General features: G+C 39.9%; 1 protein-coding gene across 1 annotated transcript in view; it reads left to right on the top strand.

Moving 5' to 3' along the window:
* The first annotated feature begins 2,188 nt into the window (after nucleotides 1–2,188).
* rspo2 (R-spondin 2) overlaps nucleotides 2,189–21,529 on the top strand; it is a 131,056-nt gene continuing 111,715 nt past the window's right edge. The window contains exons 1-2 of the mRNA XM_061944818.1: nucleotides 2,189–2,351; nucleotides 2,568–2,830. Coding sequence (XP_061800802.1) covers nucleotides 2,731–2,830 — 100 coding nt within the window. The 5' untranslated portion in view covers nucleotides 2,189–2,351; nucleotides 2,568–2,730. The remainder of the gene's footprint in view (nucleotides 2,352–2,567; nucleotides 2,831–21,529) is intronic.

A 21,529-nucleotide genomic window follows, 5' to 3' on the forward strand; every position in this document is an offset into this window, starting at 1 on the left:
GACGCATCCTCGCTCATCCATCCGGAATGGACACTGGCCGAGAGTTGGTGGGCGGCCGAGGTTGCTTTGTTGGGTCTGCTCCTGTCTCTGGCCATGCTCCCCTCCACCCCAGCAAATGATGGCGTGGAACACCGCAGAGGCCACCACAGTGTATATGTTTTTTGTTGTTGTTGTTGTTTTCCTTTTTGGCTGTGTGTATAAGTGACTGGTTGCATCAGCTCTGCTCTTTTAATGTCTTTAATGTCCTTTGTGTTCTTTGATGTTTCCCTCTTACACACATGTTTATGTGTGCTATGGCTATGAGTTTTTTTCCCTTGGCCTCAGTCTGGACTTCCTCTCCAGAGGCCCAGGCGTAGACTGATTTTTTTTTTCTCTCACCCCCCCACACTCCCCAGCGTTTACATGTTTCTCACCTTTTTTGTAAGGGGCGCTGGAAGTTGGCAGACCCGTCAGTGATCCTGTTCTGTCTCGTTGCTCTTGAATGGGATTGTGCTGAATATCTTAATTTCCCCTCGGGGATTATTAAAGGATTTTTGGTTCTGATTCTGATTCTGATTCCCCCAAACAATGGATTAACTGGCTAGAATATAAAGACAATATAACATACATCCATTAGCGTGGATGCATATGCAGAAGTGCAATATATTTATCTGTACAGTAATCTCTTTATTTATATCTGCACCTTATTGCTCTTTTATCTTGCACTACCATGAGCTAATGCAACAACATTTTGTTCTTATCTGTACTGTAAAGTTCAAATTTGAATGACAATACAAAGGAAGTCTAAGTCTAAGTTTAGTCCATACTTGCCAACCTTGAGACCTCCGATTTCAGGAGGTGGGGGTGGGGGGTGGGGGGCTAGGGGGCGTGGTTTGGGGGCGTGGTTAGGGGCGTGGTTTAGAGGGGAGGAGTATATTTACAGCTAGAATTCACCAAGTCAAGTATTTCATATATATATATATATATATATATATATATATATATATATATATATATATATATATATATATATATATATATATATATATATATATATATAAATAAGAGAAATACTTGAATTTCAGTGTTCATTTATTTACACATATACACACACATAACACTCATCTACTCATTGTTGAGTTAAGGGTTGAATTGTCCATCCTTGTTCTATTCTCTGTCACTATTTTTCTAACCATGCTGAACACCCTTTCTGATGATGCATTCTGCTTCGTCTCCTTGTTGTGTGCGCAGTTGTGCACTGCACTCTCTAAAAGCCCTAGATATTATTGTCACATATGCATGGTAGTATTGTCCTGTTTAAGAGTGTCACAACATTGCTGTTTACGGCAGACAAACTGCTTTACGGTAGACGAAAACGTGACTGCTGTTGTTGTGTGTTGTGACCGCGCTGGGAGGACGTTAATGAAACTGCCTAACAATAAACCCACATAAGAAACCAAGAACTCGCCCTCTATCATTCTACAGTTATAACGTGATTGGGCAGGCACGCTGTTTATATTGTGGGAAAGCGGATGTGAAAACTGGCTGTCGACACGTCACTCAGGTCCGCATGAATTTCGGGAGATTTTCGGGAGAAAATTTGTCCCGGGAGGTTTTCGGGAGAGGCGCTGAATTTCGGGAGTCAAGTATGCCAAAGTAAAACCAAAAAAACCCCAACAACCTGGAGTTGTCTTTATTTTTAAGTTATCATGCCATGATTTTACCATCACGGGCCCCACTTGGGAATAGACTTTCCCCTATGCCGGGGGCCCCTGAGCTAAAACAAGTTTGACCCCCCCCCCCCCCCCCCCCCCCCCCCCCCCCCCGTGCTAGACAGAGGGGCGTACAAAGGGGGGCGGGGGGAAGACGAAAGCGCAACATGTCGATAAATAAGACGAAGGCGGCGGACTGGAAGAGTCCACGCGTGTGACATCAGCTTGTAGACGGCCGAGCAACGCAGGAAGCATCAGGACCAAATCTGGAGGCAGTCATCGCTCGACCTCAGCGGTGCGCAAAAAACAAAAAAAAAAACGCGCACGCAAAGGAGCGGCGCGCAGCCCGTGCAAATATAAGCAGACATGAGAGTTGGCGTCTGCGCCTCAACACGACAAACTTATTCGAGGAAGCCAACGTGAACGGGATTGTAAAATCTTGCGGTGTGTGTGCGTGTTGGGGGGGTGGGGGGTGGGGGGGGGGGGGGGAGAAGAGATTTCCAACCTTGATTCACTCCTACGCTGCCACGCGTGTATTCTTTCCCTCCTTATCGGACCTCTGTGGAACACAAGTTTGTCACACAGGAGAGATGCTGACACTTCCCAAGCTGCACTTGCACTGCAGGGAGACTTGAAGAAAAATCCTCCGATGCAATTAAGGTACTTCATCACCTTTGGTTCACTTTTACGCACGTTTTGGAGTGCCGCTATTTTCCTTTTTTTTTTTTTTTATTCAGCATTGTTGCAACTCATTAACACACAATGCGATTATCTCTCGCTGTCTTTTAATCATCATTGTTCACTATAGGTGTTGATTTTGTTCCACTTCCATCACACTAATCCTCTTTTCCCCCCCTCATTCTTACCCCCACGCAGCACACCGCGATGATACCAATCAGGCGACCTGATACTATGTCGCGTCCCGTTTGATGTCTGACGTATTTCCACTAAAAAAGGAAAAGTCCAGGAGAACATTTATTTTTTATTTTTTTATTTTTTTCCCCCCAAACCGGAGTCCGGACAACTAATCGCCGTCCAGATGCAGTTTCGACTCTTCTCATTTGCGCTGATAGTCTTGAACTGTATGGAGTACAGCAACTGTCAGGCGCCGTCACAACGCTGGAGGAGAAGCAAAAGAGGTACGACCCCGCAATCTCTCTTTTTTTTTTCATTTTTCTCACCAATAAATCCACGGCCAGAACTGACTTTATTATCGCTTCTGACAGCGCTCAGGTGCGATTTAGACTATAAGCCAGGAACATTCCAGAAATGTATGCCAAACGCCAAGAAAGATAAAGAGCAAACCCCCGGGTTTTTACAACATCTTGATATAACCTTGCTAAAAAAAAGGCTTAAAATGTTCTTGCACATTTTCCCCAAAATACTTTATCTGGTCCGATTGTCTTCATGTATCTCAAACTATAAGTGAAACTGTACAATATAATGCCTGTTTCATTTCTTGCTTGGGACCCAGCAAGAACAACACATTGCTAAAACTATTATACATACATACATACATACATACACAAAAATATGTCAGGTAACACTTTAGTATGGGGAACATATTCACCATTAATTAGTTGCTTATTAACATGCAAATTAGTAACATATTGGCTCTTAATTAGTCATTATTAAGTACTTATTAATGCCTTATTCTGCATGGCCTTACTATACAACCAGTGACCCTTTAACTAAGAGTCTTTGATTGATTGATTGAAACTTTAATTAGTAGATTGCACAGTACAATTGACCACTAAATACGTTTTTCGACTAAGTCGGGGTCCACGTTAATCAATTCATGGTACAAATATATACTATCAGCATAATACAGTCATCACACAAGTTAATCATCAGAGTACCGTATTTTTCGGACTATAAGTCTCAGTTTTTTTCATGCGACTTATACTCTGGAGTGACTTATGTGTGTAATTATTAACACATTACCGTAAAATATCAAATAATATTATTTCGCCCATTCACGTAAGAGACTAGACGTATAAGATTTCATGGGATTTAGCGATTAGGAGTGACAGATTGTTTGGTAAACGTATAGCATGTTCTATATGTTATAGTTATTTGAATGACTCTTACCATGATATGTTACGTTAACATACCAGGCACGTTCTCAGTTGGTTATTTATGCGTCATATAACGTACACTTATTCAGCCTGTTGTTCAAATGTCTATTCTTGGTGTTGGGTTTTATCAAATAAATTTCCCCCAAAAATGCGACTTATACTCCGGTGCGACTTATACTCCGAAAAGTACGGTATATACATTAAATTATTTACAATCCGGGGGGTGGGATGTGGAAGGGTTTGGAGGGGGGGTTAGGTTAGGTTGCTATCAGCATATTTCAGTCATCATACAAGTTTATCATCTGAGAAATGGACATTGTAACCGTGTAGGTCTCACTTCGTCGAATATGCACAGCCAGCAGTGAACATAGTGAGCTCAGAAAGCATAAGAAAAAGTATATACATTTGATTATTTACATTTGATTATTTACAATCCTGCCTAGAGGTGTTCTTTTAGTGCGGTTTTGAAGGAGGATAGAGATGCATTTTCTTTTACACCTGTTGGGAGTGCATTCCATATTGATGTGGCACAGAAGGAGAATGAGTTAAGACCTTTGTTAGATCGGAATCTGGGTTTGACGTGGTTTATGTAGCTCCCCCTGGTGTTGTGGTTATGGCGGTCATTTACGTTCTGGAAGTAGTTTGAGGTAGTCGTCCCTCAAGAACCTCAGAATTATTGCTTATTAGTACTAAGTAAGGAAGTTGTTTTATAGGATTCTCCCCTTAATACCACTTAATGAATATGGTCTGTTCTTACATTAAAAAAACATAACCCTAACCCAAACCCTAACCCCTAACTCTAAAATACGTGTTTGTTACTTAGATTATGTTCCCCTAGTGTCCAAACAACTCTAAATTAAGTCTTTGTTACTTGGAATATGTTCCCCATACTAAAGTGTTACCATATTTCATAATAGTTGTATTTGTGAAGTGAGACGTCGCTGACGTCTAACATTGAATCCACGTTATTTGTTGGGAAAATGACCAATTTTCAAAGGTCTAATCCAGTGGTGCCCAACCTTTTTTGCACCACGGACCGGTTTAATGTAGGCATTATTTTCAGGGACCGGCTTTCCATTTGTGCCAGATAAATACAGCAAAAATAAGTGCATGAAAAATACAACTCACTATAACGCTGAATTAGTGGGAGCTTTGGTCTTGTTTCTTTGCAATTAGATGCAGATGGAAATCAGCCTTTGGCTACAATCTATAACATTTATATGTTATGTTCATTGATGTGCATTGTATCATGTCACAAAGTTATCACACATATAACAAATGGCAACAAATGGTATTTATTGTATAAACAAGCTTATTGGTGTGTCTAGTGGGACAGGCAAAAGTTACATCGGAGAAAATGCAGTCGTTGAAATAAATGATTTAATGTTTCTCTGCGGCCCGGTAGCAAATGTGTCACGGACCGGTACCGGTCCCCGGACCAGTGGTTGGGGACCACTGGTCTAATCAACGTCACAACCTGACATTGAATAAAGGTCGTCAAAAAGCACGTTGTTTCAACGTTATGTTTGAGTTGCTTAATGTCAGAAGCTAAATAAAAAAAGTTCTCAGGGTCGTTTTAATGTTTTGTACTTTCTGGAGAATTGCCCATCTTTGGGGATTATTGCCTAAAATTTACAATACTAATGAGAGACAAGAACACATATGTCATTCTAATTCCTAAATGAAAGACTGCTTACAATGGAGCCAATTATAGCCACAACAGATTGCTAAAACGATTATACATACATACATATATACATACATACAAACATACATACAAACATACACAAAAATATTTCATAATAGTTGTATTTGTGAATTGAGACGACGCTGATGTCTAACATTGAATCCACGTTATTTGTTGGAAAAATACCAATTTTCAATGGTCTAATCAACGTCACAACCTGACATTGAATAAAGGTCGTTAAAAAGCATGTTGTTTCAACGTTATGTTTGAGTTGCTTAATGTCAGAAGCTAAATAAAAAAAAGTTCTCAAGGTTGTTTTAATGTTTTGTACCTGCTAGAGAATTGCCTATCTTTGGGGATTATTGCCTATAATTTACAATACTAATGAGAGACAAGAACACATATGTCATTCTAACTCCTAAATGAAAGTCTGCTTACAATGGAGCCAATTATAGCCACAACACATTGCTAAACGATTATACATACACCATACATACATACATACGTACACAACAATATTTCATAATAGTTGTATTTGTGAATTGACACGACGCTGATGTCTAGCGTTGAATCCACGTTATTTCTTCGGAAATGACCGATTTTCAATGGTCTAAATCATGGGTCGGGAACCTTTTTGGCTGAGAGAGCCATGAAAGCCAACACTTTTAAAATGTATTTCCGTGAGAGCCGTATAATATTTTTCAACACTGAATACAACTAAATGCATGCATTATTAAGTAGGACCAACATTTTTAGAGTATAATAAGTCTCTTATTCTTTTTAATAACAGTGTTATTCTGAAGCTAACCAATATTAAATGAAACACTTCTTACCATTAATGCGACTTCTTGAACAGGTCCAGTAGAAAACGGATGGATGGATTAAAATGCATGAGAATGTTTTATGTTTTGAACGTTATTTTTAACACTGCGATTACCAGCGGAATTATTCATTACTTATCGTGTTAAGCCATGTCAGCTAAGATTTATCTGAGAGCCAGATGCAGTCATCAAAAGAGCCACATCTGGCTCACGAGCCATTGGTTCCCTACCCCTGGTCTAAATCAACATCACAACCTGACATTGAATAAAGGTCGTCAAAAAGCGTGTTGTTTCAACGTTATGTTTGAGTTGCTCAATGTCAGAAGCTAAATAAAAACGTTCTCAAGGTTGTTTTAATGTTTTGTACCTGCTGGATAATTGCCCATTTTTCCTTAAGTGGGGACTGCCCTTTTGGGGGGAATATTGCCTATAATTTACAATACTAATGAGAGACAAGAACACATATGTCATACTAACTCCTACATTTTCGAAAGTCTGCTTACAATGGAGCCAAAAAGCACCAATAATTAGCAATGTGCGATATCACTGATTTTCTTTCCGAACCATCCATCCATCCATTTTCTACTGCTTGTTCCTCTCGCGGGGGTAGCAGGAGCTTATCCCAGCTGCATTCGGGCAAAGTTGCTACCTCATCTTAGGGCCAACACAGATAGACAGACAACATTCACACTCACATTCACACTCTAGGGACCATTTAGTGTTGCCAGTCAACCTATCTCCAGGTGCATGTCTTTTCAACTTTTTTTTTTTTGGATCTTTCCGATCCGATACGAGTAAAATTCAGGCTGGCAATTGAGAACTGATTGGATTAAGTCCTGACGTTGAGCAAACCAAATTTAACGTTGGAACAACATGCTTTTTGTAGACATTTAATCAATATTGGGTTCTGACGTTAATATGACCATTGAATTTTGATAATTTCTCACCAATATTCTACAACACAAATACAATGTTGAAACAACATGCTTTTTGACGACGTCAGGTTGTGATGTTGACATGACCATTGAAATTTGGTTGTTTGTTTTTGTATCAATGTCTGGGATCTCTCCTTGAAGAGGAACTGCACTTCTTTGGAATTTTGCTTATAATTTACAAATTCTTATGAGAGACAAGAACACATATGTCTTTTTTTTAATGCATTCTAACTCGTAAATAAAAGTCAGCTTACAATGGAACTAATGACACAAATGACCTCATTGCGTCTATTCCAACCATAGAACCCAACAACCACCCAAAAAGCGCCAACAAGTGGGTAAAATTTAGGCTGGCATCTGCAATACCGAGCCATTACTTTGTACATATATACCCAGCAGGCGCAAGACAGAGAAAACACTTCGAGAACTTGTTGAATTAGGTCCTGACGTTGAGCAAACCAAACTTAACGTTGTAACAACATGCTTTTTGTAGACATTTCATCAATGTTGGATTCTGACGTTAATATGACCATTGAATTTTGATCATTTCTCACCAATATTCTACAACACAAATACAATGTTGAAACAACATGCTTTTTGACGATGTTTATTCAATGTCAGGCTGTGATGTTGATATGACCATTGAAATTTGGTCATTTGTATTTGTATCAATGTCTGGGATCTCTCCTTGAAGAGGAACTGCACTTTTTGGGAATGTTGCTTATAATTTACAATTCTTATGAGAGAAAGAACATGTGTCTTTTTTTTAATGCATTCTAACTCGTAAATAAACGTAAATAAAAGTCAGCTTACAGTAAAGTTAAAGAAACAAATGTCGTCATTGTGTCTATTCCAACCATAAAACCCAATAACCATCCAAAAAGCGCAAACAAGTGGTGATGTGCGATACCACTGGTTTTCTTTCCGATCCGATACAGGTCATATTCAGGCTAGCCAATACTTTGTACAGATATACCCAGCAGGCGCAAGACAGAGAAAACACTTCGAGAACTTGTTGAATTAGGTCCTGACGTTGAGCAAACCAAACTTAACGTTGGAACAACATGCTTTTTGTAGACGTTTCATCAATGTTGGGTTCTGACGTTAATATGACCATTGAATTTTGATAATTTCTCACCAATATTCTACAACACAAATACAACGTTGAAACAACATGCTTTTTGACGATGTTTATTCAATGTCAGGCTGTGACGTTGAATTGAAATTTGGTAGTTTGTATTTGTATCATTGTCTGGGATCTCTCCTTGAAGAGGAACTGCACTTTTTTGGAATTTTGCTTGGAATTTACAATTTTTATCTTTTTTTAATGTATTCTAACTCGTAAATAAATTCGTAAATAAAAGTCTGCTTACAATGGAGCTAATGAAACAAGTGACGTCATTGCGTCTATTCCAACCATAAAACCCAATAACCATCCAAAAAGCGGCAACAAGTGGTGATGTGCGATACCACTGGTTTTCTTTCCGATCCGATTCAAGTAAAATTCAGGCTGGTATCGCTATACCGATCTGTTACCAATACTTTGTGCTAATATACCTAACGTGTCTGGTACAATTTAAAAAGTAGAGCATTTCAACTTTCAAGTGTTGCTGCTCTTGAGGAATCATCTTGAAACGATAAAAAATCACAGGGCGAAAATAATGATGGCGTTATTCTGCACTGAATGCGTTATCCTATGTATATTCAACTACACAAATAGCCTACAATAAAATGACACATAGACTAGCCGGTTCATATTTGTGAGTGACTCATTTTATTGGCCGGTAATTTTCTTTAACAAATGACAGACTGAATGAGCACGATGTTCAGCTGTGCTTGCACATTTCGCACTTACCAAGGTGGAAGAAAAAGTAGTTCCCACCAATTGCGTTCTCAAGATCTCAATGATTTAGTTACTTTACACGGAGTTTCTTTTAATGAAGTGCATTATCTCAAGTAAATATCAAAAGTATCAATATTTTGATTTGAGAAACAATGTTAGAGCATAAAGTTCTGGTATTGGGGGTATCAATATTTTAGTATCAATCCGCACATTCATACCAACAATACTCAATTTACATTCCGTGACCTGAATATCAACCGAGTTTTAGCGATATTGTTATTATAAGTGCTACCGTTAAGGACCTAATGTTAGTGGCGTATTGATTAAAAAGAGGTAACTTCCTCATGCTGCTGTATTGACATCATCAGCTGGTGAGCTGCTTTCTCGCCTCGGACCTCGTGAAAGTTAATTCTAGATATAAGTCATGCTTCTCATCTGGATAGTGTCAGGACTTGGTCCTTGGGCTTTGTTTTTCCGGAAGGCAACGGAAAGTTGGCTCGGGCGAGACGGGAATGTGAGTACATGATTTATTAAACTCTATCAAAAAAGAACAAACGAAAGGCGCGCACAAGGGCGGAGGTACAAAACTTGGCTAATGAAAACAAAAAACTTGCACAAAGGCAACAGCTATAAACATGAAACAAAAACGTACTTGGCATGGGACTGTGAACATGGCATGAAGAAGAGTGATCATAAAGAGTGATGTTGCCAGAAAGACAGCCTGGCAACTCGAAGCTTAAATAATAGTGACATGATTAGTGAAAACAGGTGCGTGACTCAAAACGTGAAACAGGTACGTGACGTGACAGGTGAAAACTAATGGTTGCTATGGTGACAAAACAAGAGAGTGAAACCAGGAACTAATAAGCGTCCAAAAAACAAACAGCACATGGCCAAACAAAAACATGATCAACACAGACATGACAGATAGTACAATGACGTGGGCATGAAATGAGAAGTTGGTACACTTTGACAGCCAATTTAGACCTGGAAATGGTGAAAAATACCTAAAAAGACGCTTTGCTCCACGCCCCTTTGTATGAGTCGTTGTTCATCTAAACTGCAATATATCAACATCCTAACAGTCGGCATCCCAATGACAGCAGACACTGTACAGTAAGTGATGTTTTATTATGTTGGTTGGCTCTCACGAGGTCTGCAGCGAGTAGTAATCAGTGATGTAATCAGTAATCAGCGACTATGAAATCATTGCGCCGCCGTAGGCTTAAAATGAGCAAAATACGTAAATATTAAATGTTATTGTGAATGTGTCTGGATATTTTTTTTAAAGTGCTTTATAGGCAGAATAGAGCGACGAGGCTCAATTGTAAGCATGTATTTGCTGTTTAGAATGCGTAAAAAAAGCAACACATATTTGTTCTTGTCTTGCATAAGGATTGTGAATGATTGTCACAATGATTGGCAAAAATTCCCAAAAAGTGCAGTTCCCCTTTAAGCTACCTAAGCTGCTTTTAATTGATCTCATAACATCTTTGAACAGTTGGTAGGAAACCCGAATAACAATCGCTCAGCCAGGCGCAATTGAGGATGGGGGGGGATCAGCCTCTTTGTAAACACTCCTCTATACTCTCAATGGATGAGGAGACAGTGGGATTAGGAGGGGGTCCTCTTTAGGCTTGTGACATAACTCATCTCATCCACCGGGTGTAGGTCGAGGGGCTTGTTTTCGCACCATTTTGAGCCGTGCGGCCAACTGTTGGACAACCTGCTCCCTGCCGTGTGTTTGGTACACAGCAGAAGCCATTCACAGTCAAGTCGAGGGGGTTGGTGCTTGTAAATTGTATGGCAATCACAGATTTAATCATATGCACTGCGTGCCAGGGGGAACCTCCACACTCTGAAAGCCCTCCACTGCCCATCTGCAAATAATCAGTCAAGCACTGCGGGGTACTGGCACATACACCGTTTTTTTCGCCCTTCTGTGTGTGTTGCTTTTTTTTTCAAATAACTGTTAGTGTCTAGCAGTTAGACGCTGCCTGGCCAAAAAAAGGTCACAAAATCTAGCTTTAATACGCCGGGGCATCTTTTCCACAAGCTCCTGTCCTGAGTTTCTTTAATTTTGTTATTGTTGATGAGATATTTCGATCACTGTGTAAATCTCAAATGCTTGTTGGAGTTTAGGTTTAGGCTCTCTGGTTGCTATCCATACACTTGGGTAAAACGGATTCCATCCTATTTGGGTCCCACATCAACCTTAAGAAAGTCAATGACTTCACTATAAAAGTGGGTGACATTGTTATCACCAGGAAAGATGAGGTCACCTACCTAGGTTCCATTCTAGAAGCTAATCTTTCCTGTGATAAAATGGCAACCAAGGTAATCAAAAAGGTCAACCAACGAACGAGATTTCTCTATAGAATCTCCTCTCTGGTCAACAAAAGCACCATGAGGATTCTGGCGGAACTCTCGTTCAACCCTTTTTCGATTACGCATGCACCTCCTGGTACCCTAGCACCTCCAAAACCCTCAAATCTAAACTCCAAACATCCCAGAACAAGCTAGTCAGATTACTTCTAGACCTCCACCCCAGATCCCACCTCACTCCTACCCACTTCTCCAAAGTGGTCTGGCTCAGGGTGGAGGACAGAGTAAAACAACTTGCACTGAGCCTAGTCTATAAAATCCGCTACACCTCCCTGATACCGAAGTACATGTCAAACTACTTCCTTAATGACCGCCATAACCACAACACCAGGGGGAGCTCCACTAACCACGTTAAACCCAGATTCCGAACTAACAAAGGTCTTAACTCATTCTCTTTCTATGCCACATCAATGTGGAATGCGCTCCCAACAGGTATAAAAGAAAGTGCATCTCTATCCTCCTTCCAAACCGCAATAAAAGTTCACCTCCAGGCAGGTACAACCCTAAACTAACACCCTCCCCGGATTGTTAATAATCACATGTAAACAATCAAATGCAGATACTTTTTCTTATGCCTTCTGATCTCTCTCTCTCTCTCTCTCTCTCTCTCTCTCTCTCTCTCTCTCTCTCTCTCTCTCTCTCTCTCTCTCTCTCCCCCCCCCCTCTCTCTCTCTCTCTCTCTCTCTCTCTCTCTGCCCACTACTTGCTGTACATATCCTACCAAGTCAGACCTACACTGTTCCAATATCTATTTCTCTGTTCTCAATTGTTGATGACTGATGATAACAACCAAACCCAACCCCCCCTGCCCCCTCCACACTCCGGATTGTAAATAATGTAAATTATTCAATGTGATGATCTTGTGTGATGACTGTATTATGATGATAGTATATATCTGATAGTATATATCTGTAAGTGGACCCCGACTTAAACAAGTTGAAAAACTTATTCGGGTGTTACCATTTAGTGGTCAATTGTACGGAATATGTACTTCACTGTGCAATCTACTAATAAAAGTCTCAATCTCAATCAATCAATCCAATTCATCTGTGGAAGTGATGTTTCATGCTGCCCTCCTTACCACTCTTTTTCAAACTATTGATGAAACAACCTGGTGAGTACTGTACTCAGGTAGTCAGCTGACCTTCTTTGGGCTTTAGCTGCAACTATTGATTATTTTAGTAATCGAGTAATGGGTTGCAACAATTAATACATTAAATCGATTAGTTTGATAGAAATAACTTTGAATTGTAGTATGTTGCTTCAATTAATCATTTAATGAGTGCACCTAATACAAATGTATCAAATCCGGAACGCATGGTGTGACTGTAATTTAAAATACGTAGTTTCCACATGCCTGCCGCAATGAAGCACACATGGGTTTATGAGGTGGTGTGTGAGTACCGTTATATGTGTGGCAGTGAACAGGGGGGAGTTTTTGTTTTGAATTTAATCATGCACACATGTTACAAGTGCCATTTCAATGTTGATGACGTGCATTTATTTGCAAAACAGAACAAAGGTTATGACAAGCAGAAACATCTTACTGTATTTCAACAATTTTCCCAAAAATACGCATTGAGGCTACAGTATAAACTGTGTTTTATCCGATTACTCGATAAATCGAACCAACTAATCTATAGATTACTGGACTACTAAAATAATCAGTATCTGCATCGCTAATCAAGTAATATATTGATTTCTTTGTTTGATTAATTAAGTAATCGAACAAAACACACGTTACAACTTCAATGGGTGTTTTAGGGAAAATTGTTGAAATAAACAACAATGTTTCTGCTTGCATAATTCCATTCTTTGGAATTGCACTTTTGACATGTGTGCATTAAAAAATGTAATTTAAAAATAGTGATCTAAATCTGTTTTGTTAAGGACTGCTACAAACTGGGCTGGTTAGCTTTTGATTGATTGATTGAAACTTTTATTAGTAGATTGCACAGCACAGTACATATTCCGTACAATTCACCACTAAATGGTAACACCCGAATAAGTTGTTCAACTTGTTTAAGTGGGAGTCCACATTAATCAATTCATGATAAATACAGCTAACGCTAGCAAGCATGTCCACGGCTTCTACAGTTATGAAGTTACTTTGCTTGAGACTGTGGCTAGCTTAGCTCGCTAGCTTAGCAGCTAGCTAGCTGAAAATGAAGTGGTGAAACAAAGCGAGCAAGTGCTTTGTTAATTCGATTAGACTACAAAATATGTCGGAGAAGTGCTAAAGAAGGCTTTAGAATATTCAAAAGCACACAAAATAGAAAGATAGCACTTAGCTTTTACGACGACGAAGTAGCACGAAGGAGCAGAGCCGAGACAACAGCAGGGTGAATGAGCAGCACCGTGAACTATTGTTTTCTTTGTTGGAAAAAAGATAAGGATTTCTATATCATCTGATCTCTGGAATAACGCAATTGGTATTTCATGGATCCTAAAGACCGCGTTATACCGAACTGTGAGTGTATCATAGTTTAAAGAACTATTTTAAACTATATTAGACTTAGAGACTTAGACTTCCTTTTATTGTCATTCAAATTCGAACCTTACAGTACAGATAAGAACAACATTTCGTTGCATTAGTGCAGGATAAAAGAGCAATAAGGTGCAGATATAAATACATACTGTAGATTACTGTACAGATAAATATATTGCACTTTTGTATATGCATCCACGTTTATGGATTTATGTTATATTGTCTTTATATTACAGCGAGTTAATCCGTTTTTGGGAGGAATTGAGGGGATTATTATGATGCGTTCAAGAGTCTTATGGCCTGAGGGAAGAAGCTGTTACAGATATATATAAAGTAGCCAATGAAAATATGCACAACCGTTGTCATTTTGGAAAGTGGTGCATGTCAAGTCGATTGGGTATTTTCCTCCAGTCTATATTTATCGCAGTAACAGAGAAACGCATGTGTTAGAGATCATTGACCAATAGGTCTAAAAATTCTTCATACTTTTCAAGCCCTCAAGGTTCTTTTGACAGCTTTATACACAGTCCGTCTGGCATGTACCAGGAGCTATCCAAATCGTTCAGCAGTGTTGAGTCCCAGACACGCTTGAAACTCAATTTGGCCACACTGTACTTGCCGAGCATAGCTGTTTTTATGTCTAACAATAACAACATTTGTGCATTTTGGAACAATCATGGAAAAGGTTTGCCATAGATGTGATACGTGCATGCATGCATGCGCAGCATTACCGAGTGATGCGTAAGAGGGAGGATTTCAAGGAGTACTGTAACTGTATGTGTTTGACATGTCAGTGCTGTCTTTATTATAGCAGTGGTGCCGAAATCCACTGCATCACACTGTTTCCGATATTTTCTTCCGCTAATGCAACTATAAAAGCTAATCGGGAAATATGACATGCCTCTCAGACAGTGGTGCTAGAATCTCTGTGACCGAGTCAATCAATACTCAATACAAATATTATTTAATGTGTCATGTTTGATATAGTCTTGTACATTTAATACACTATATTGCCAAAAGTATTTGGCCACCTGCTTTGACTCACATATGAACTTGAAGTGCCATCCCATTCCTAACCCATAGGGTTCAATATGTTGTCGGTCCACCTTTTACAGCTGTTACAGCTTCAACTCTTCTGGGAAGGCTGTCCACAAGGTTGCGGAGTGTGTTTCTAGGAATTTTCGACCATTCTTCCAAAAGCGTATTGGTGAGGTCACACACTGATGTTGGTCGACAAGTCCTGGCTCTCAGTCTCCGTTCTAATTCATCCAAAAAGGTGTTCTATCGGGTTCAGGTCAGGACTCTGTGCAGACCAGTCAGGTTCATCCACACCAGACTCTGTCATCCGTGTCTTTATGGACCTTGCTTTGTGCTCTGGTGCACTGTCATGTTGAAAGTGGAAGGGGCCTGCTCCAAACTGTTCCCACAAGGTTGGGAGCATGGAATTGTCCAAAATGTTTTGGTATCCTGGAGCATTCAAAGTTGCTTTCACTGGAACTAAGAGGCCAAGCCCAACTCCTGAAAAACAACCACACACCATAATTCCTACCACTTGGTGGCTGAGTTGCTGTTGTTCCCAAACTCTTCCATTTTCTTCTAATAAAGCCGACAGTTGACTTTGGAATATTTAGGAGCGAGGAATTTTCACGACTGGATTTATTGCACAGGTGGCATCCTATGACAGTTCCACGCTGGAATTCACTGAGCTCCTGAGAGCAGTCCATTCTTTCACAAATGTTTGTGGAAACAGTCTCCATGCCTAAGTGCTTGATTTTATACACCTGTGATTAGGACACCTGATTCTGATCATTTGGATGGGTGGCCAAATACTTTTGGCAATATAGTGTAGCTGTCAGTGGACCTAATGTGAATGTTTATCATGTAAAGTAGATGAAAATGTAGAGTAGAAGGTCCCACTGCCCAATAATTATCCCGCCCACTAGAAGCAAGCATGATCCCCATTATCACTTTCTATTCTCTGGCTAATGATGCCACCTGCTGACTACATCAAATCCCACTTGAGTAGCACTGCCAGGAGCAACATAGACGCCCAGATGTTTAAACAGGTAATGAATATGCACTCGCAGCCAGCGTGGTGACAAGTTGCCATGTGATACCGTTAACCCCTTCACATCTCCAGCAACTAATTTGAATTCCCAAACGTCTGCTGCAGCGAGTTTCCGAGCATTTCCTAGTCGGTTCAGACTGATGTGCTGTCGCGGACTGCGTCGCCAGATGTCTTAAGGGATGAAAGTGTTTAGATGAAACAAGCGTGGCCCAGCAGGGTGGAGGGAGTGAAGTCAGAGACGCGTGACGTTTTGTACCGCTGATGACAGTTGGGAACAGGGTTTGCGGGATGCGTTTTAGGCCAAAATCCACACAAAATAGTCATGACGTGTAGCTGATTATGTCCTTATTTCAACAAAGAATAACAGCGGCAGACGTTAGACAAACAATAGAGTGGGAAACTGTTTAAAACTTCATATGAATGGATGTTTGGTCCTTGGTGTTCAATTTCATTACGTTCTCGCATAAGACCTGATAGGTGAAGTTGTAGACGATGACGGTTCAAATATAAATACCAAGACAGACCGTTCCATCACACACCCCCAGGCACTGAAAATCAGGCCTCTGTGCGCTGAAAGCTTACACGGTCCCCCAGTTTGTGGTTGTGCGTGTTAATGTTGGAACCCGGCACTTCAGTGCAATATAATATGTTGATGAGAGAGAGAACCCTCCAAGTGGCTGCTTTAAACTTGCCACTCTAGCCTCTGGAAAAAGAGAAGACAACCCTGCAGATGTCTGTTGACGCGACTCTCTCAAATGATGCCCCTCTAATCCAGGTGATGTGACCCCAAACTCGTGTGGCACCGGCCGACCGACACATGGAGGGCTTTGCAGAATGGCTGAAAAGCGGTCGGAGGTTTCTCAACGTCCGTAGCGGTTGTGCTGGCAAGAAGGGGCGGGGGCTTTTTAGGGCGGACGAGGAAGGCATATTTAAGCAGATCAGCTGGAACCAACTGAATGTGAACAGCATCACCTGAGAGGGATTACAGCGAGCCGAGTCTTGACCTGAACCCGAGCTCTAGCAACACAACTCTCTGTCTTTTTTTTTTGTTCTCAGGCCCCATTCGCCAATGCCTCAATAAGTACAAGTGTGTGTGTGTGTGTGTGTGTGCGGCACTAGAGGAAGAGCTAACAAATACAAGATCATCGTGCAGGTGCATGTTCGTGGTGCGCTAATCAATGCATCAAGCCCAGAACAATAATACACACTCTTTCTGACAAGTACCCTATTGACCTTCCCCTGTCACCTCCTCACTCATTGGACAATAAACCACAGCCTGTCCTGTGGATTATCACAGAACCTGTAACAGACAATGAATCACTTTAGGACCGTATTGATAAATCACATTAGTCTGACCCTGCCTCCGAACTCAAAAGACTAGCTCCTTGTTTGACCTACTAACCCGGGCATGTCGACCTTGCCTGTAACGTCAGCTTCTGCTCCGAGTCACAGCGTATCAGATGAACCTGGTGAAAGGCGCTTCAGTGTGCTCAGGCCATGCTACACTGCTGAAAGCTGGAAGCACAGGAGAATGCATGCAGTGGCATGAACTAGTTGTGACACAGAGATTATTTTTTAAGTTGAACTGCAACTGTATTTTTATTTTTTCTTAACAAATTGATTAACTATTCCCCTGCTGTCTCAGAATTAGGGATAAGTACCTTTTCACATTTGAATTTATACGCTACCAATTACGATATTTGTACTCAACGGTAGCAATTTTTTGTATATTGATAATGTTAAATATTTATTAAAATATTGTTTTCTGAGCTCTTTTTTTCAGTTATCTTATTTTCTTACATGTCTGTGTTTCATTAGCAAGTACTGTACTGTACTGTATTATATAGTAGACTTGGCCTGCAGTTGCAACTCCAAGACGTTAGATGGAACAGGGGGTTAGTGCATGTGCCTCAGAATACGAAGGTCCTGAGTTCGATCCTGGGCTCGGGATCTTTCTGTGTGGAGTTTGCATGTTCTCTCCGTGACCGCGTGGGTTCCCTCCGGGTGCTCCGGCTTCCTCCCACCTCCAAAGACATGCACCTGGGGATAGGTTGATTGACAACACTAAATTGGCCCTAGTGTGTGAATGTAAGTGTGAATGTTGTCTGTCTATCTGTGTTGGCCCTGTGATATAGTGGTGACTTGTCCAGGGTCTACCCTGCCTCCAGCACCCCCCGCGACCCCAAAAGGGACAAGCGGTAGAAAATGGATGGATGGATGGCAGTAGTTTATGGACTAAAGTGTGTTGGCTTAGTCAGGAAGCAGTCTTTGCCATTAGGTTGAGTCTGCCAGTCTTTTCTTTTGTTGAGCTATACAAAGTTTGTATACTGTAAGTATTGTATTTATTACACATCAGCTGTGTAATTAGCTTGATACTTATTACTCAATGCTAGCACATTATGAAAATTTAAGTCTTGCTCTACTTTTTGCTACTGGATGTGACATCACGTGCAATAATGGTATCGTAATATTGATTTTACGTGAATTGGTACCCAGTAGTACCGACAGACTTTGACTGATACCTATACAAGTTCCAAATTCTCACCCTAACCCATTTCTATTCAGAAATTTGTTTTACTAAGTTAAATTAACATAACACATGTTCACAGAGACTGAGATGGAATATATGGGTCAAATGCAGAGAATAATTTCGCCACACCTAGTGTGTGTGTGTGACAATCATGGGTACTTTAACTTTAACTTTAATATGTATCAGTAAGATCCAATAACAGCTGCATGTGAATAGTACGATACAAAAAAATAAAAAAGCACTGAATCCAGAAGTCGATGAGGTGGCGACTTGTCCAGGGTGTACCCCGCCTTCCGCCCGATTGTAGCTGAGATAGGCTCCAGCGCCCCCGCGACCCCGAAGGGAATAAGCGGTAGAAAATGGATGGATGGATGGAATCTAGAAGTGTTAATTTTGACAACAGTTTTTAATTTTGTCCTTTGACAAAAATGTATTTTAGTTTTAGTCATATTTTAGTCATCTAAATTAATATAGTTTTAGTCGATCAAATTCCTCAACATTTTAGTCGATAACAATTACAGTACATTTTTTCGACTTAATATAAAATTTAACGGATAACATATCTTTGAGGATGACTTGATATCACTTTTATTAGGGTTAATGCAGAACATCTCAATCACTAAATTCACCACAAGACCTGCGCTCCATTAATATTTCAATTAGTACATTTTACATTAACTTTACTGTGTGTTATTATTTTAGCTATAATTAAGCATCGTTTTCAAATGTTGAATATTATATGACTAAATATGAAGAAACTAGTTTTACTTAATATTTTGTATAACTACACTGAGTTGCGCAAACGGCGTCTTGGCCGCTGTCCCATCTAAATATACCAACTAGTGTTATAGATCTAGGACGTATATGTATCTCACATACCTGTCCTCCTTTGTGTGTTGTCAAGTTGTGCAATTGATAGCTTAACAGTGTGCCAAGGACATCGATTATAGTGCACTGTACAAAAAGCTTGCTCATTAGATTGACGAGCAAGCTCGCCCATAGTGTACTACAAATGTAGTGGTTGAGTAAGCAGTTTTGCTCCAGCTCTACTATCTTTCATCGTAACAGTAATTCAGTACAGTATGAGTCATTTGGAAATATTAGCATCGGCCTACTTACTGTTGCGTAGATGTCCTGATGATTAGCCTGCAGATGGCGCTTCACCTTGGTTGTATTTTTACCGGAGAAAATGGAGCCACAGGGCAGAGGGTTTCCAACGTTTAACGTTGTCTACAGTGGAACAAAAGGTGACGTGAGTTCATAAGTCTTCTCTTTTTTTCCAGGCGTAGAAGACATATTGTAATGATGTGTGTAACAATAGAGTAGGGAAGGATGTAACGATATGAGAATTTCATATTGTGACCAAAATTATCACGGTTTACATTAATATCGTGGTATTGTTGAATGTACTCAAAAGGTTTTGTAAACATAACTGAAATAAATACACACACAGTTAGAAAACTCAATATTTTGCATGTCTTGTGTTTCTTATGTTTCACTAAAGTGTTTTAGTTTTAGTGATTTATCGGTTTTATAATTAAAGTTGAAATTGTACTGTAAATATCAGTTTGTACTGAAGCACTTTACAATTTATGCAAATGAAAAAGGCATAATAGATCAAATCTATTATAATTACGAATTACTTTTGGCGTGGGTTGCCCTACTCTGTTCAGCGGTACTTGAACGCACCATAAAACATCTCCGTGTATAGATAGATAGGAAAGATCGATCATCATAATTTCGTTCTCAGAGAGCAGAGCTTGTACGTTCAATGTGCCCAACTGAATATCTTTGTTTCTCAGACACTAATGTGTTGCTATATGTTTGGATTGGAGTATATTGTTTTAACGGTGAAAGAAGAATGTCTCTCGTTTTCATGTTAGCATTTAAGCTAGCGAGTCCGTGAGTTTATCAAATTGCAGTTATCAATTTCACTTTTTCGATAATTTTAAATTTTAAAGGGTAATACTAACCGTCAGGAGTTTTGTCGCGGTCATCATTAAAACCGTTTATCGTTTCATCACTGCAATACAGTCTTGTTTCCCAGTGAACAAATCCAAACACCGTGTCTTAGCAGTCATAGTTCTGATTGGATCTCCATGCATTAGATTAGATTTTATTTGTCGACTAAATTGTCAATTTCGTCATTGATTTTGTCAACGTGCAATTGTTGTGATTCGTTATCGTCCTATTTTAGTCTTGAAAATAGGTCATTGACGATAACTTAGACGAAAAACATTTTTCTACAAAATTAACACTGGAATCCAGACAGTGATTCGGCTCATCCCCAAAATGTAATAACTTATTCCTACTTTATTTGGGACATTACCTGAAAAGTAGATGCAATTCTGCCAATGACTTTTTGAGCTCTATTATTCAGAAACGGAGTGCACACTTTTGTCTGTCTTCACTGTCTTTGTCTCTGTGGGTGTAGGCGGGGCTACATACAAACACATACCGTATTTTTCGGACTATAAGTCGCAGTTTTTTTCATAGTTTGGCCGGGCTCCAGTGCGACTTATATATGTTTTTGTCCTTCTTTCTTATGCATTTTCGGCAGGTGCGACTTATACTCCGGTGCAACTTATACTCCGAAAAATACGGTATATACACAGAAGAGTCGATTGTAGAAATTATCGAGTCTCACCCAAAATATAAACAGTTGTTTTTTTATCCCATTTTGGACATTTCCTGACAGTTTCATAAAAATCCGCCCATAACATTTTGAGTCATTTTGCTAACTAACAGACAGAAATATAAGCTAATAGCAACGATCAAATGCGTTTGTGGCAAAGGTAACAAATTGCGCTCTGACTTTGTCACAGAAGTGTTAGCAGTGATGTCCAGTGATGCTCGTACTGAGCTACATTTCTATTATGAAAAAGTGACAAAATATTAGCCTTTAAGTAGTTCTAACGCAACAATTGACATACGTTTTGACCATGTTACTCAAACAAGTATTATTTTGTAAAGGTGTTTCTTCAGCCCCTTCCCTGCATGCAT

This window comes from Nerophis lumbriciformis, linkage group LG04, assembly GCF_033978685.3.
Source record: "Nerophis lumbriciformis linkage group LG04, RoL_Nlum_v2.1, whole genome shotgun sequence".
Taxonomy (NCBI): Eukaryota; Metazoa; Chordata; class Actinopteri; order Syngnathiformes; family Syngnathidae; genus Nerophis; species Nerophis lumbriciformis.